The 18,499-nt window shown below is 40.4% G+C and overlaps 2 protein-coding genes across 5 annotated transcripts in view; one reads left to right on the top strand and one right to left on the bottom strand.

Moving 5' to 3' along the window:
• The window catches only part of LOC101167602 (dedicator of cytokinesis protein 9), a 76,183-nt gene extending 75,082 nt beyond the window's left edge, over positions 1-1,101 (bottom strand). For all 4 annotated transcript variants that reach the window (XM_023965156.2, XM_078932957.1, XM_023965170.2 and 1 more), the window contains exon 1: positions 753-1,101. In XM_023965156.2, coding sequence (XP_023820924.1) covers positions 753-866 — 114 coding nt within the window. In that variant the 5' untranslated portion in view covers positions 867-1,101. The remainder of the gene's footprint in view (positions 1-752) is intronic.
• Positions 1,102-4,781: 3,680 nt separating this feature from the next.
• The window catches only part of LOC101167856 (bone morphogenetic protein receptor type-2), a 39,919-nt gene continuing 26,201 nt past the window's right edge, over positions 4,782-18,499 (top strand). The window contains exon 1 of the mRNA XM_023965187.2: positions 4,782-5,699. Within this exon, the coding sequence (XP_023820955.1) occupies positions 5,621-5,699 (79 nt within the window). The 5' untranslated portion in view covers positions 4,782-5,620. The remainder of the gene's footprint in view (positions 5,700-18,499) is intronic.

Raw genomic sequence — 18,499 nt, 5'->3', positions numbered from 1 at the left:
CCCGAATGAATTCCCTACCCCTACAGCTTCTCGCATCGAACGGTTGCCATAGAAATGTAGACGGGGCCATTCACAGCTTATTGAGGACATGTAGCCCCAGCATGGCGAAGGAATTATCGCATGAAAAAATGGCGACGGAATTGACTTGATTTGGTTGGAACCAGAAGCAAGGCATTTCCTGTGGGTGACGTCCAGTTATATATTACACAGTCAATGCTTCAAATTTGGACGTTACTACCACTCGATGATGTCCTAAGTAGTTGCCGGTCATCTTCGCTAGCGTAGAGCTGCCTTAGTTTCGGCAGAACGGCAGGAGTTCACTGGAAATTCACCTCTGACCGGGGTAAGCCTGTCCCTATTTCCCATCATCCCTTTGTTTACACTCTCTCCCTCTACCTTACAGCCCCTCACACCCCCAAATAAGCAATACAGGTGCAACAAAAGTGGTAAGTAGCATTGAAGCTATGCAGCTGTACAGTTCAAGGAATTGGTTATCAACAAGAACATGCATCAGAACTGAACCAGGAAGCTTCTACGTCACACCTACAGTCTTTTTCCAATGGCATGTTTTCGTCTGTTGCCGATTCACAACGATTTGGATAAATAAATACTTAGAAATGTAATTTTAACCTTAAACTTCAGAAAAGTGCCACCGGAACTTGTTGAAACACGATTTTCATCCGAGCGGCTCTTAAGAACTATTCCTTTTAAGGTAAGGCTGCTCTGGAGTTGGTGCTGTGGCTGCTCCTCACCATCAGCACGGACGTCCTGACGGCCTCGGAAACGCTCTGCCTCAGCTCCGCGGCAGTTCCGGGCTTGTTGAGCCCCCGGGTGAACTTCCTTGGCTCAGGTGCAGCAGCGGCCATCGTGCGGCCCACCACGCAGCCAGGTGAGGGGGAACAGACGGATCCACGCTGGCTGCAGAGCGGCGACCGTGGGTGAAGTGAAGTGAAGTGAAGGAGGGCTCGCGCTGCTTAAGGCTCCATTTCGGTTCTGTTGGGATTCATGCACGGACACGAGGTGACGTCGAGCTCCGAATATTCACCAACTGTTAAATCCAGAGACTTTGGGAGCCTGCTTGAAGCTGTCCCGTCAGAGAATGCATCAAACGGACTGACACGCCCCTTTTCCCCCGTGCTCTCATCTCCAATTGGACAGCACCGGTCACATCAAAGTCAAAGCCTCACCAGGGGCGGATCTAGTGGACTTACGGTTAGGGCTCGCGTGCGCCTGCATTCTTCATTTCCCCCCACTGACAGCATTTTTTAGCCTTTCATTCAATGTTAGTGCCTAAAAATCATTACAAATTATATGTTTAATAAGTTTTTCTATTGTATTTTTCTACCAAACTTTTATTCTTGTATCAAACTGATTTAAAAAATATTTTATTTAAAATTCAATATTTAATTAGGTTATGGTCACATTATATCTAAATACATTCATAAAATATTTTTTAACAATAAATATTTTTCCTATAAAACGTAAAGTTTTAAATCCAAATAGAACCTTAAGTAATGATAACTTTTAATAACAAGATACTTTAGTTCTTTTTCCCTATTTAAATACTTAATTTTATTGATATTGAAAATGAAAACACAGACAAATGTACCAATTACCTCAATTTAGTCATTTAGATTGAGAAAAACAAAAATAAATAAATGTCGGAATGTATTTGATGAAAATAATTAATATTTAACAGATCTGGCTCAGAAGCAGAATAGCTATGAGAGCAGAGAAAACAATCAATCTGTCCAAATTTTTGATTTTTGTTACAACTTTATGAAAATAGGGATAATTTGAAACACACCGAAATTTGATCAAAACAGCCATTTTAGTCATCTTTATCTCACCTGCCAATAAGGTTATGTATTGTTTTTTAAATAATACGTTTTTTCTGTAATTACTTAAAAAAAAACTAGTTCTGTAAACCTATTCTCTTTTAAATCCTCAGATTGGACAGATTATGGATTAAATCTTATTGTATTCTCCCAAGTTTAATCCAGGTAGTCAAAAATGAATATTAGGTAGACCAGTGTTTTTCAACCAGTGTGCCGCGGCACACTAGTGTGCCGTGGGAGATGGTCAAGTGTGCCGTGGGAAATTACCCTCATTAATCATTCACTGATCTAAAAACATTTTCCATCTCCAGGAAATCAGCTCTTTATTCATCCAAACAGGCCCTGATAAAACACTGAGTAGTGAGGAATATAAAAGATCTTAAAATTACTTTTTCTTTGTGTTTATTTGATTCTATTAAAGACATTTTGATAAGAATGACGGTATTTACCAGCAGCTATAGCGGTTTGCGGGAAAGTCCCGCCCCTTTACCTGTCTCCGCCAATCATTGTTGAAGGCTTAATCACATGTCAGCAGTCTGACCAATCAGAAGTGGTTAAAGTCTTCACTTCCTTGTTCTTAATTCTGCTCATAAATTCTCTCAGTTCCAACAAAAATACCAGCTAAAGCTCGTCTTTAGCGGTGTAGCTTTCCACAGAGTCCGGTGTCAGACCGTGAACAAAACAATGAAGCTCACAGACGCGAGTCTTTCTGCCCTTTTTCGGCAGTTTTCACACTACATCTCCCATGATGCATTGGCTTAAAGGGCCAGTGTCCCAGCGCACAATGAGTGCGCGTGAAATGTCTAGAAACCTCAACGGACAAACAAACAGTTTCTAAATTTTCTAATTTAACTTTTATTTCATCTCTTAGAAAGAACAGCCGCAACTTCCTGCTTTTTTGGCCACAATTATCACAAAATGCACGTGAGATTGCGGGGGGGGGGGGGGGGGGGGGGGGCTGTTGATCAATAGAGACCATGAATTTCTGCTTATTTTTTTTTTTTTTTGGATGCTGGTGTGCCGCGGGATTTTTATCAAGGTTAAAGTGTGCCGTGGCTCAAAAAAGGTTGAAAAACACTGAGGTAGACAGTAGACAAATTACAGCCACCAGCGATTATTTACATTACTGAAAATGTGAAAGTACAAAAATATAGATTAGGTTCGCCACCTGCTGGATTAACACCACTGAGACTAAAATTCATAATTTTGGCCACACAGAGGCAGCAAAGGATTTCAAATAGCCATCAGAGAATGTAAAACCTTAGTTGACTTAATGTAAATTAAATATTTAGAAAATTATGTCCACATCATAAAATTACAACAAACTTTTTTTTATAGCCAAAAAGGCCTAAAATTCAAACATCATGCAATCATGCATTTGCTTGGTGCACACTTTTCAAATTATTTATCTGTTTATACTGTTTAAAACAGTAGCCTAAAAAAACCAACAGGATAGATACATTAAAATGTAATAAAACAAACAAATAATATATAATATAATAATACGTGGTTTTAACTTGTTCAAATTTTAAGACACTAACTACATTTTCCTAAAGTATTTTTTTTAAACCCAATCAATCTGAATCTTATGGAGCCCATGGCATTCAATCAAAAATTACAAAATATTCCCTCAAAATGGTCATTTCTGACCACAAATTAGTATTTTGTGGCCACAAATCAGAATTTTTGTTAGTATTTTGGGCACACAAATTAGTATTTTAGTATCAACAATTCATACTATTAATTTGGGGTCACAAAACGCTCATTTGTAGCCTCAGAATGCTAATTTGTGTGCATAAAGGTGCAAATTTGTGTGTAGAAAAGTGCTCATTTATGACTAAAAATTAGTATTTTGTGTCAACAAACTACTAAAATTTCCCCACAAAATACTAATTTGTGCCCAGTACATATTATTAACTGCCCACAAAATACTAATACCAGAGGCGGAGCTACGGGGGGGCAAGGGGAGGCAGCTGACCCCCCCCCCCCCCCCCGGCAAAAAGCTTTGCCCCACACTTAGCCCCTAATTCAATATTAATATCATTATTAACTAAAATTAAGATATCATCAATACAAGCTTCATTAAATATTGCACAAATTAAAAAATGCAATATTTTTAAATAAAATAAAAGCAATATTAATAATAAAATGAGAAGAAATGATCTTTTCATTTGTAAAGGCCTTCCATTTTGGTGTTCAAGCTCCGCCCCTGACGAAAATCCAAATTTGTGGTCCCAAAATACTCATTTTCCACACAAAATATAAACTCGTGCCAACTAACATGCTAATATATGGCAATAAAATGCTAATTGAAATGATTATTTGAGTGAAACATTTATATTGTTTGAATGTCATGTCCAGAAATCATACCTTTCTGTACATTTACTGTGGTTTTGTCATAATCATTTTTTCATAATAATTTACATTATTGATCATGTAGTTTTGTGAAATTCCTCCAACTTGTCATTTTTATGATATTATTGACTAAAAGTATTTGAAGAAGGAAACAAATTGTTTGGGAAAATGTGTTGCTCAAGAAATATAAGTAATTTGTGACATAAAGGATCCAGCACCCCTGCAGAAACGTCTTTTTCAGTAATTAATTATTTTTTTGAATAAACTTTATTAACAAACACTGCACATACAAAATATGAAACCTTGACACTACACACTATGTGCAAATAAAAAAAATTCAAATAAATGAAAAAACGTTTTTTTCTTAGCATTTGTAATACATTTTATTCTCCATTAGTGATTTAACTAAAATATCTACTAAGTATGAAAAATATAATTTAAATCATTTTAAATGTTTCAATAAATAATATAAAATTCAAACGTTTTGTATCTTTGGGGTGCATTGTGGGTTTGTTTATTTAGCTCGGATTGGGCTGCAGCAGTGCACGCCCCTGTTTGGTGCTTTCTCCGCGGTGTCGTGTCTCCGGTCTGCGGCACAGTGGCGCTGCTCCACGCCGGCTGACTGAGCGCCGCCACTACCGGGCCGTCCAAAGCAACTTGATACCGGAGACGAGTGGTCCAGACGAGACAGCAAACGAGGCGTTCCCATCCGCCCCGATTAGACAGGCAGATACCCATCTCCTCCCTCCGCCGTCTGTCAGCACCGGGGCCGAAAATCCGGGTCCAACAGAACGGCTCCGTTCGGCGCTCGCGACTTGTGACGGATTTTTTTGTCTTTTTTTTTTTTTCACGAGGAAAATTCGGTCGAGAAACGAGACGGGACGCGCAGAACTAACCAGCTAGCTACTACACGGCTAGTTTGCGGTCAGCCCTCAACTAGGAGAACTGGGAACGGATAACCTACCAAAAATGAAATAAATACGATTTACAGATGAAGCTAGGCTTTTAGACGAATAAGATTAGCATCTTTTAGGTATTTTTTGCGATACTTTATCTCTTTGCACAAGTTTTCCTAGCAGCCAGACAGTCGCCTGGGTAGCTAGCATGCTAGTTAGCCGAGATGGAGGTTTGCGGACTCCGCTCAGACGACTCATCCGACAAACAAGTTAGCTGGCCCGGCTGTGAGTCCGGTCTGTGCCGGAGCGGAAAGCAGGACTAACTGGACTATTTTTTTTAAATTTTTCTTTTAATATTTTTACACGTTGAACCCCGAGCTGCACCGCTTCTCTGGATGTCTGTCCAACTTACCGAGCTGACGTGAGGATTAAAAAAAAGGGGGACAGGAAATAATATCGCAGAAGACGGACCAAAAAGAGGACGGGGAAAAGAGCCCGAAACTACCAGACCAAAGTTGACGAACAAGAGCCATGGCTGTGGGCCAAACCGCGATGAGATTTCTCACTAAATTTGGGTTTTGCCTCGCGATTCTTCTGACTTCAGTGGCTGGTGGGTGGCTGTTACTAGTTCTTTCAAGAAACGATTCGCATGTTTATTTGGCTAAATATTTTCATCTTTTTCTGTCTGTGAATGGTCTTTTAGTGCACCTCTGTCTCCTTTATATTGAATCATTTGGTGTACAAAAGGCCTGGAGGGGAGAGAAAGAAAAAGGAAGAAAAATAAATCCGAGACAGACATCCCTCAGTCTGTCTGTCAACTTGTACTCAGGACTGGGAGGTGAAGCCAGGCTCCTGTGAGACCTTGGGTCTGATAAGATAGCAGGACCTGCATGGAGGATGGGAGGAGGGGGTCAAGTGGAATGTGTGGGAATGGATTTGACTGGATACATCATCTTGGTGATAAGTGGTTTAGAGTGGTGGCTGGCTTTTTGCAGTGAGAGTTGGTGGTCTCCTTTGCTGGGTTAGTGTGTTTTCATGTCTGAGTGTGCGTTTGTGTGTGTGTGTGTGCCCATGCCCATCCAACCCCACTAAAGGCCTGTTCACACCGGGACGAATTTCGCCGACGTTTAACGCCTCGTGACTAAACAAAGGGCACCAAAGTGAGTGTGCACACCGACGCGAAAAAACGCCACGCGACAAAGCGTCAAAAAAAAAAAACGCCTCGGGTTCGTTTGTTTTTTTTCGACGCATCGCGTCGAAATCTATTCGACCAATGAGAATGGCGCTTTTGCACACGTGTCTGGAGCTTCTGAAGTTACAGTAAAACACAACTTGGGGGCGCTCAAACACAAAACTGCCTTGCTGAGCACACATACCAGCGAAGAAGATAGACGCCAAGTAGCGTCTACACTGCCGCAAAGAAATAATGACGGACATTCTTATATCCCCTTACCAAGTACCAGTTGGAGCTACTGATGCTTGAAATATTCATGTTTTCTTTGTATTATTCTGACAAGCGCGTAAATACTTGCTATCTTCTTCTGAGTGAAAAGCGACTTTAAGAAGCGTAAAGTTGCGCAGCGCCACCTTGTGTACAGGAGTATTTCTGTTTACATTAAGCGCCATCTAATGTCAGGGAATGAAATTGCATGTTCGCTCGGCTCACCGTCAGCGAAAATCGCCTGGGTGTGAACACAAAAAACGTTGCGAAAAACGCTGGCGAATAACGCCTGGCGAATATTCGTCCCGGTGTGTACGGGCCTTTAGGGGTTCTAATCACAGCTGGGGCCGTGCATTACAGTCAAAATACCGATCCAATTCGAATGAATATTGATTCATGCATTCAAATCTGGTCCAAAACAACTTTTTGTACAATATAATTGATTATTTACAGTTTGAGGGGGAAAAACTGGATAAAATGATGAATTCTTGGATTTTAAAGGATACTTCTGCACTGCTTTGTGTCGATACTAGGCCTGCACAATAAATCGCAAATTTATCAAGCTGTGCAAAACGCATATCGCCAAAGTCTGCAAAAATTGCGAGGAATGGTAACCTTAAATGTGCTAAAACAATCTTATGGTAGCTTGAGGTATTTAACGACCCAAGTAAATCCTTTAATGCATTTGACCAATCCGATGGAGCCCTTTTGCTACGTGTTCGCCTCCTATGCAGACGAGGGTCATTTGAAGTGTAAGTTAAGTTATTTGACTCTTATTTAAAGTAAACGTTTGCAGCGAAAGGGAAATGACGTATTTAGATGTTTTGCTATTTGTTCATGTATAGCAAATTATATCATCATCGTAATATTGATCACTAATATCGCAAACTGCGAGTTTTCCTCATATCGTGAAGCCCCAGTCAATACTGAAGATTCTTTTCAAATTATGGCTTTGCAATCGAAATGAGTAAATAAGTACGCAAAGTGATGGGATGCTAATTCGCACAAACCAACTAAATTATTCAATCTAAATATTTGATTTCCTTTTTTTTAAAGAACCATTCAGATAAAAGCAAATTGACCTTTAAAATCTATTTTTTCATTTAAATCATGTGAATCAGGAAAAGACGAAAACATGAATACAAAAAAAACGTATTTGTGGTGCAGAAAGTACGCTGAACAATGGAAAGGAGAGGAGGGGGCGGGGTCCAACAGTCCCACCTACAACTCAAAATTTGAACGAACTACTGCCGCTCTGTAAATACTATATCCTAGAATATGACAGAGGCTTTTTATTTTTGGCTTAAAACGGCAAAATTATAATTGAAAAGACCACTGGGAACCCTTTGAAAATAGATCAAAAGGTGATTGGGGTGGCCTAGCTCAAATCTTTTTGAGTAATCCAGAGTAACATTTCTTGATATATTTTGATGAAAAGGTAACGCTGTCTTTCAAAGTGAGACATTAGAAATGACTGGATTTTTCCGATGCTGCTATGACTACTTTGTTATCCGGGAAAAGGAAAAGGTGATGCGTCTCCAGAGAAAATATTTAATAGTCTGTGACTCTAAAATGATCTTAGCTGTAACTCAGGAGGCATCACCATGTCTCTTATTTTTCTCATCATGTCGTGAAGCTGCCAAAGGAAGGAGCTTAAAGCTGTTTCTTGGTCAAAGACACTTTTAAAGTGTCGTTTAGTCATCTGGTCTCAGAAAGTTACGTCATCTTAACCACAGTTACCTTGAAAAATGTGTCAAAATAAAATCCTGAAAGGATTTAACCAAAGATGCTCATTTTTTTCCAGTCATTTCACAAAAATAACAAATTTGAAAAACATTTATTATATAGATTTTATTACCCAGTATTTATATATATTAAAATTCAGTGATAATAGAATTTTTCCCTTTAAAAACATCAAATTCCATTCATTAACTTTTTTTCAAATGTATTCAGTTTTCTGATTTCCCTTCATAGCTTTTGTTACGTTCTATAAGATATTAGAAGCAGAGAAATTGGTTCGAAGGTGCTTCATTTTATGACCTAAAATAAGTGTTTCCAAAACCCAAATCTTGTTCCTGTTGTCTCCCATGGCTTGTTAGATCATCACCACATCCTCATATATTTCATTTCAGCTAGTCAGCTGTGATTTGCCTTGATTGTAACAGTTGTTTCCCCGAGTGACCCAGATTTAGTGGGAGGACAGATGGCCTTTTTTTTTTTTAAGAATACTCTGATGCACTGAGGAGTTCCTGGTCAACTTGATGACCACGAGAACTCAGGTCCTGTGGTTGACCCACAAGTCCAAATCCTTCATCTGTTGCTTCACTTTTCTTAATGTTTTTTCTTTTCCAATAAATGTTTTCTCAAAACTTTAGTCAAAGTCAAACAAGTCAGTATAGCAGGAAAAAAAACTGATTTTACCCTTTTGAGTTTTTCCCATAACTTATTTTTGAGAACCTGAGGCTTGTAGAATCTGAGAAGCTACTGTTATTTTCTTTAAGCTCTGTCTGTTCTGCTTAACCCTGATTTGGTTCCAGCTAAGTGAATGACAGAGTAATATGTCATGTGGTGATGCTTATCTGAGTGTTTACCTTATTACAATCCCTGGAAAGGATCAAAGAGCTGTTTCTTCAACCTGGTCCATTAAACCCCGTCAGACGGTGCGGGGTCCGCTTCACTTGTTCACATGACTGCATGCATGTCACACAGACAGTCGATAAATCTAAATTGGTGTACTGTGCCAAAATTGATTTGGCCGAGTCAGACAGCCCGGCAGGATGGCTGTATAGGGATGGGAGGGATTGTTACCCGTCTGATCTGCGGTTTCAGGAATCAAGCTCATCCAATCGTCCCGATCATCCGGGCCTTTATTCCTTAAATTTACCTGCCACACCTGAAAGCGTTCTACTCCTGCCGCCATGTTTCTGACCCTCGCCACGTGATTTGACTAATTTGATTGCACATGTTGTGCTCTGAAATCTGGAGTAGGAACAGCCCCTCAACATTTTAGATCTCAAACCCCTATCAAGAATATATGTTTTTCGGATTTGCGATTTGATCTCAGTGAAGGCATTGTTGTTTCCCAAAACAAGCTGGGTGTGTATGTGGGGGGGTGGGGGGTTCGAGAATCCAAAGAAGATTAATTAAGACACAGACCAAGTGGTTCCAAAGACTCTGAGGGGAAATGGAGACACCTTAAAGGACGTGTGGCTAATTAATAACAAGAAGTACAGAAATATAAGAAAACAAGCCACCTGATCGAGAACTGTTCTTTCACGTTTGGTGACAAAAAAACTATTGAATTTGTATTGGGATTAGCCAGAGCTTTATGAAAACAGATCGCATGGTTTTGGAAACGTAGATGGCTGCTATATTATAGTGGGATTGGGGATCGCTCCTCTAAATCTGTATCTAAAAACCTGCCTAGTATTTACAGCGTTTCATTTCAACGCTCATATTCTCCAGATTCGTTTCCATGATTCATAATTAGCATGGGGGTACTATGGTGGATTGACCCGCACAGGTGCTGCAGGTTTTTGGGTTGTCCGGCCCCGTGGAGGGTCGTAGACAGGAGCGGTCACATTGTAAAGGCCCGTACACACCGGGACAAATTTCGCCTGCGATATTCGCCGACGTTTAACACCTCGTGACTAAACAAAGGGCGCCAATGTGAGTGTGCACACCGACGCGAAAAAACGCCACGCGTCAAAGCGTCACTTTTTAAAAACCGCCTCGGGTTCATTTTTTTGGTTTGACGCGCCGCGTCGAAAACTATACGACCAATGAGAACGGTGCTTTTGCACACGTGTCTGGAGCTTCTGAAGTTACAATAAAACACAACTTGGGGGCGCTCAAACACAAAATTGCCTTTCTGAGCACATATACCAGCGAAGAAGATGGATGCCAAGTAGCGTCTACACTGCCGCGAAGAAATAATGACGGACATTCTCAAATATCCCCGAACCAAGCACCAGTTGGAGCAACTGGTGCTTGAAATATTCATGTTTTCTTTGTATGATTCTGACAAGCGCTTAAATACTTGCTCTCTTCTTCTGAGTGAAAAGCGACTGTAAGAAGCGTAAAGTTGCGCAGCGCCACCTTCTGTACAGGAGTATTTCGGTTTTACATTAAGCGCCATCTAATGTCAGGGAATGAAATTGCATGTTCGCTCGGCTCATCGTCACCGAAAATCGCCTGGGTGTGAACACAAAAAACGTGGCGAAAAACGCTGGTGAATAACGCCTGGCGAATATTCGTCCCGGTGTGTACGGGCCTTAAGGGGAACGCAGGTGTGTCTTGCAGTTCCGTTGAAGCTCTTACAGCCACCTTGAGGAGCATCATGAAAATGTAGCATACGTATGTTGCGTATCACGCTAAGGCTAATGTAAGTTGCATATTTTAACGACGTACGATGATGTCGTACGGTGCCCTTACTCTGGACGCTAGTCGTTCGTAAGGTGCAAGTGCTCGGTCCTGTGATCCCAAGTTCTGTTCATGGACCACATGCACAGGGTTTCGGGGGCATTGAAAAAATAATCCAAATGACACAACTGCATCTCACCCACTTCACCCTTGCGTGTTGTATGTAAGTGTTTACTGCAACCTGTAACTCAAATAATCCACGTAGAAATAATAGTGCACGGACGTTTTCGCTCTAGGGCTCACAGAGTGGTCTACGACCTTGATAATTGTGTGCCCCACACACATTGTTTTGTCCACCACAGCGTGTGTCAACCCGTAAGGGCAATTTTGACTAAGGCATAAGGAATAAAAAACTGGACTATTCCTTTGCCTCCTTTGATTTTACAACCATATCCAACATCCTCTTTGTTGGTTTCATCCAGTTATTCTAAAGTGTTTCATTGGTTTCTATAAATGCAAACAAAAACAAAAAAACTTTTCTGATATATTTTCTGGCTCCAGTCCTGTAAGATTGTGGGGAAAAAAATCAGCGTGGTAGGATTGCTTTTCAGTCAAATGTCCTCTAAATCCTGATGATTAAAAAGACCCTTTTTGTTTTTCATGGCACTCAGTTCTTTGCTGCACAATAAGCGCTTTGGACCAAAGTAAATTGCTTTCAATTGTGAATAAAGGCACAGAGTTGAGGGACGCGCATTCTTAAGTCACGATGCTTTAGATAGCAATTACTGGCATCAGTTCTGCACTTTTTATCCATGTTTGATAGGACGGAAAAGAAAAAGTTACTCAAAAGCGTTAACAAGTGGGAAAGAATTTGTCCTCAGAAAAGTTCACTGAGGACCTTTTGCAACCCAAGAATCCCTGTTTGTTGTGTTTTATCGAAGGTTACAGGGGGGGAAAATTCCAACAATCAATTTTTGTCAAATCATTGAGTAAAAACAGTTTTCTTAATACTTTTTCTCAAGGGCAGCTCCCCTGGATTTTCACTCATTTCACCCGCTTCAACATGGACGTTTTCCACGATTGTTGCCCACTAGCAGCCCCTCTGGACACCTTTTTTCAGTTCATCAACTGTATTGAAGCAAAGAAATAACACCTTACTGGAGAAACGGTGAAAAACGTTTTCATTAAAACAACAAACAGCAGTTCTTGTCCAACTTACTGTTTTAATCAGCAGCTGTGGATCAATTTTCAATTATTACAAAATTTGCAAGCCTAAAAATTTTGTTAAAGACCCACTCCAGTCATCTTTTGAGGTATATTGAAAGCATTCCCAGAAGTCTTTTATGTATGATTATGCCGTTTGGATTCAAAATTAAAAATCTTGTCGCTTTCTGGGACAGAGGAGCAGCAGTTTATTAGAAATTCGCCTTAGTTGTGGGCGGAACCGCTAGTGTTTAGCAACCCCGTCACCCATATGTGAGAGCTCTCTGTTTGCATGCTTCCGCCAGCTTACAGAACAAAGACTCTGAGTTGTGGGCAGGATTGTCTGTGCAGAGGAAGCCCGCCCCCACTTTCCATCATCCATCTATTTACAAGCTCTCCCGCTAGCTTTCAGCACCTCCAACCTAGCATTAAGCGATGCAACAAAATGGCAACCAATATTGGAGCTATCCAGATGTACAGGTCTGAGTCAGATGCCAGCTCGGACAAAGAAAACAAAGACGTACATGGATCTAGTCGTCTACACATGGGTGCATCAGAATGGAGCAGAGCTGCATATTTTCTTCTGTTCCTGATTCACAACGATTTGCAAAACAAAACCCTCAGAAATGCAATTTTGAGCTTCATTTCTTACCTCCATCAGAAAACTACGAGTGATTCTTTAAGGACCAATACATTCAAAAGAATAAAATATTGTTGCATCATCTATACTGAGGTAAACAAGAAATGTCAACAGAAACAGGAAATATTCTCCAGTTTGCTAATTGTGTTTGGATAAATGAAGGAGATAGCATAACCCAAGCTGCTGAGGCTACATGATGTGAAGGCACAGAGGCCACGCTGATGTTTTGCGTCATCTTAAAACAGACATGACTGGAGTTGAACGCGGCTTGGGGGGGCTGGGTCAGCTCCAGATCTGGCGTTGAAACCGCGAAGTGACTGAATATCGATAACCCAGACTGAGCTCCGAGTCGAAGCAAAGGAGCAGTTTGACACAATGGAGCAGTGTTCAGCCAGGCCTCTAGCTCGGCTGAAAGGAGAAATTAGCGGATATTTTAGAAAACAAAAGGCGCAGCCTTGAGATGGTAACTGAGAGTGACAGCTTCTGATTAACATGAAGCACTCTCCTTGACCAGAAGGAACAATAAGTGTAGATTGCAAAAAAAAAAAAAGAGAAGGAAAATTCTGAATAAAAAGCATGAACTTTAAAAAAGAAAAAGGGGGAAATGATTTAAGGTAATGAATGTGCCTTCAAACTTTCTAGAATAAAAATCTGAGATGTTAATTTAACTTAATATGTGATTTATGTGTCGGACAATTTCTTAAGCAACCAAATTGTTCGCAAATGAAAGGTTTTGAGCAGAGGTTGAAAGATTTATTTAAATAAATCCAAAGAAAATCCTTATTAACCAAAAATTTGTTTTTAAAAGCAAGTGATTCAAATTTTAATTCATAGAGATTTTATTTTTCTCTGTAATAACAAAATACGACCTTCAGGATTTTTCGGACTATAACTCGCTAAGTCGCTCTTGAATACATGTCGCAGATGGTGAAAAATGCATATTAAAGAAGAAAAGAATCATATATAATCGCACTGGAGTATAAGTCGTACTTTGGGAGACAATGAAATACAGTAACAAGAACTGATATTTCATCTTGAAAGATTAATCATAATAAAAGCATAGATAATGATTATAGACTGCATGCTTCACTAACCTTATTTTGCTTCATGAACCATAGGAGGAATCTAGAATGTGCTAAAAGCGCAAAGAGTAAAGTTGAATGTCAAAGTGGTGCAAATCTTGCTCCAGGTTTTTTTTCTTTCACTGCTCTACTCTGAGATATAAAAGACTTGGTGTCGTATATATTCAGCCGGAGACAAACTGCAATTATTAGGGTGTATTTAGACGGAACACACTTGGTCGCTTTAAATGAACCGGAGTTCGTTTCCCCTGATAATCTGGAACAAATTTTCAGCCTGAATACATTAAAGCGAACCCTGGTCTGGGACCAGGAACCGCTCTCAGACCCATCGTTGGAGGTGGTTCGGTTCGTTTTCAATCGTACGGTTTGGTCTGAGATTTCTCAGCCTGAATAGAATCCGTCCTCGGAGAAGAGCAGCTGAACCAAAACGACCACTGTAACCCATGTAAACAGAGTTAGAACGAAGCAATGGATGAGCTGCGGACAACTAAAGCAACGATTGTCTTGTTATCAAACAGGAAAAGAAAAAAAGAGTCCAACTGTTTATTTGTTAGAATGTTTACTTTAACTTGCCGAAAACGCCTTACATGCTTTTCTGTGTCTCGTTACACGGCACGCACCCGGCACTGCTGTGATGTCATCCGAAAAGCTACCTAGTAGTTTCCTTAACGTAATTCTCTTAAACCTTGTGCTATCCTGTGGGGTCAAAATGACCCCACCCTTAAATTGATGTGTTATCCCTACCATGACAAAAGCGGATAAAGGTGAAGAGAATTTCATAATCCATGGACAGCAGTGAAGATCATAAATTGTTGAAAAAAAAAGGTTCAGCCCACTGTCTAGTGGGGTCGAGATGATCCCACTTCCAACGTTAAACTTTAGCACAAAGATAAAAACAATGCCATAACACCACAACAATGAGACACAGCAACTCATTGAAATGTGATTGGATGAATGGAGGTTCATTAAAACAACTATTAACGTGACACATATTGTTTCTCACAGTTTTCATGACAATCTATATGCCATAAACACTCATCAGCGTACCTTCATGCCCAACGTCAGCACCGCAGTTGCTAGCATCCTCTTAGTAAAAGCACATAGTCAGTCTCCTTGCCGGTAACCGCCTTATAGCACGCTTCCGCCGTAACAAAGTAACAAATAAAAAGTGTTGTTCCCGACGTTCCAAACTGGCAATTGACATAAAAAGTCCCTATAAGGAATATAAAGCGCAGCATGTCCGTCTTACTCTTGTTGTTTTGACCCGCCCCTGTAGTTCCTGGCCAATGGCTGAAGAGATGTTTACACATGTGATTTTGTTTACAAGCTTTGGTCAAAAACAGAATGGGTCACTTGATGCCATTCTGAATACAGACTAAATGCAAGGTTTGGGACTCGATCAGGAACAAATGAAGCTGATTCGATCCGGAACAAAAGATTTTTCCAGTCTGAATACACCCTTAAGTTCTCCTCCATGATCAAAACGGTTGGTACTTCCGTGAAATAAAAAGGATGGTACCTATATTTTTATATTTTACTACCAGATTTGAGTCCTGAATTGGTCAAAGGTGAACCAAGTTTAAATCTATAAATCCGAAATGCGGGTTTACATGTGTTACATAGACTTTTAGTTAAAAGTCGTCGCTTGAACGCACATTGCTAAGGGGGTGTGGACGTAGCTTTAGTCGCACCATTGGCCAAACTATGCAAAAAACCTATACTCTAATAAATACGGTATTTAAACGATTGTCTTCTTCTTGAAGGTTTGATCCAAAATTGCACTAAATACAAGTAAATTTCTATAATTAATTAAAAAATAAATGTTTTTGGGAAAAAATGCTCCAATCATTGATTAGGTCACATTTTACTACAGGTAATTTAATAACAATAATATTCAGTAACTTCTGAATGGTCCTACAATTATTTTTTGCGATTGTTTTTAGTAATTTTTTGCTTTATTTGAAAACTGGAATATTGAGTTACATATTTATAACCACAACAAGCAATAGTGGTTATAAATTAATCTCAAGTGGTTCTGGTGTTTCAGAACCTTCGGCACAGGTCTGTTGCTGTCAGACGGGCCCTTAGAGGTGCTTGTGGTTCATTCACAACAACGAGGAAACGATGATGTCACACACGTCAATTCAGACGCAAACCACACTTTGTTTTACTCATGTAATCTGAGATTATCCCCCCTATGGAGCGACAGCAAACTCCTCTTGTCATCTGCATTTTCATGACATATTTGGGAAAGTTGGAGTAAACAGAAAGAGAGGAGGGAGTATTTGACAAAAGGGGGAGGTGGTGGTGGTGGTGGTTGTAGGGGGTGGTGTGGTATGGTTTAAACTCCAGGATTAGCATAACTGTACCAGACCCAGACAGACACGGACTGAGTCCTGGTCCTTTTCGAGGGGGGGAGTGGGCAGTCACAGGGCAGCAGATGGGGCAGATTAAAGGCAACCCCCACCAACGCACCACCACGTCTTTAAACTCAACCTGAGGACTTTAGAAAAACTGGAGGAGTCAGCAAATATTTCTGTTTTTTTTTCTTTGTGGCTCAGCAAGAAGCTGCAGCTTCAGAGGGAAACCATGCGGAGGGTTCTACTGATAGCAGACCGAAAGCAACTGTGTGATGAAAACGACGTGCAAGAGAGAAGACACGTTGGGGTTTTCATAAATGTTCGTGCTGGTCCCAAAAGTCAGACTCGTCCAACCCGTCTGCTCACAGGCAGCCTTTAAATCAAAGTTTCAGACTGCCCTGTCTTCCTCCCATGGGCCTTGGCAGCAGGGAGAGGGAGAGCCAGATTAGATTGTTGTTTTTTAGCAGCAAAGTTGAGTGGAAGGGGTTGTCTGCGAGGGGGGTGGGATGGAAGGGTGCACCGAAGGCCAGTTGGGGGAGGAGGGAGAGATTAGCAAATAACTGGGCCATGGGTAAACACTCAGCAGTGCCCGCATCATCCAGCAAAAGAGGCTCAAAGCAGACTCCGGAGCCTTTCTGCGGCTCATCTGCCTCGCTCCACTGGACTTGCTGGGCTTGCTTGCAGGCTCTGACCCACAATGCAGCTCTGCAGTGAAAGCTCTTGGAGCGGGGCCTGCCTTGGCCAATCAGAGATTGGCTTCCGACCAAGAAAACACGGAAAACACTCAACCAAAGTGAACCAACTAAAAACTCGGCTGGAGGCGACCCCAATGTAAAGTGACACGAGGGTAGTTAGCGCGATTCTTGCGGGAAGATAAGCAAAGTTCAGGCTTGCCGGCTTAAAGCTCCACCGTGTAAAATGCCGTCTTCCTCATCTGTGTGTGTTTTTGAAGATTAGATTTAGAGATTGATCTCAGTCTTGGGTGACAATCAATCTTAATTTTGAAAACAAGGAATCTGGATCTGAGTCTGCTCATTAAGTTCAGCTACTGGACTAAAGGTCACGTCAGTCTTTTAGGGACAGAATCACAATCCACGAACTTGATATTGAGATGTAGGCCACACAACATACTTTCAATTTCGTCAGTTTGTACAAAAAATTTGCTAACTCAAGTCATTTCGACTCAGCTATAGATGCAAATAGAACAAAGGAAATCAACTTTATATCCAAACTATATGTATATCAAAAGTGCACCAAGACTCAAATGTGTGGACTACTAAAGCACAACTTAAGTTAAGTTTTCTGACATGAAAAAGAAAACTAGAAAAAAAGTTACCTTTTGAGTCACATTGCAGATGCATAATGTTTGCTATTTTTTTGAATGTTAAGCTAGGCTATATGGGGGCAAAATGTTACATTATTAATACTAATCAACTGAAACATGAAATTGTTTAGCTACAGAAAGGGATTTTTTCCATCCGTCACATCCTTTGAGCTAGAGTTGTTTTTAACTTTTCAAATATGGGCGTATGAACATCTGCTGGAGTAGCTCTGCTACTTAGGTTCAGGGTGAAAAATTGCTCCGATAGTTAAACCATAAACATCTCTGACTAGAGGGATAAGCTCTACTGTCACCAGAAACATTCTGTAAGGGGAAAATGAAGGCTAAAGTAGGATGGGAAAATTACCTGGAGTTTGCTCCGCCCACTTCAATGGCAGCTGAGTGGGCCAAAGTAAAAAGCTCTGTATGATTCACTAACCTGCCAATCAAAAAGATGCCCCTAAAAGTGCACACATTACAGCCCTAATAAATCTAAACAGCTAGTTTTAAGAAAATAAGATTCTTTAACAACAGAGCTTTGGCTCCAGTGTCTCTTTGAATTACCAGAACTCGTCGACCGTTTTCACAATTTAAGTACAGATTCTTAAAGTTGAGCAGCTTTGTGACGATATGCAACACTTTACATTAGTACATTAGTTTTTACACAATTATAACAAGCCAACCGCAGAGAGTTCCATCTTGAGAATCTTTGGGAATTACAATATTTGTGTGAACGGTCGAAGAGTCAGGGTAGTTCGAGACCGTGTGGTATTTTCTGTCGTCTGCAACAGCTTGGGTGTTAAAGGGTTTATATATATATATATATATATATGTGTATATATATATATATATATATATATATATATATATATACACACACAATTTTTTTATATTGTAAAATGGGACGTTGTAATACCGGAGTCAATGGAAAATTTCTGCAGATTGCCGTTAGTGTTTTTTGTTGGAACTGCAGCATTTGTTTGTTTTCTGGTTTACCTCAT

This window comes from Oryzias latipes, chromosome 2, assembly GCF_053564925.1.
Source record: "Oryzias latipes strain Hd-rR chromosome 2, Olatipes_Hd-rR_3.1".
NCBI lineage: Eukaryota > Metazoa > Chordata > Actinopteri > Beloniformes > Adrianichthyidae > Oryzias > Oryzias latipes.
The sequence above is the reverse complement of the archived record's forward strand: the minus strand, read 5'-3'. Positions and strand labels throughout refer to the sequence as shown.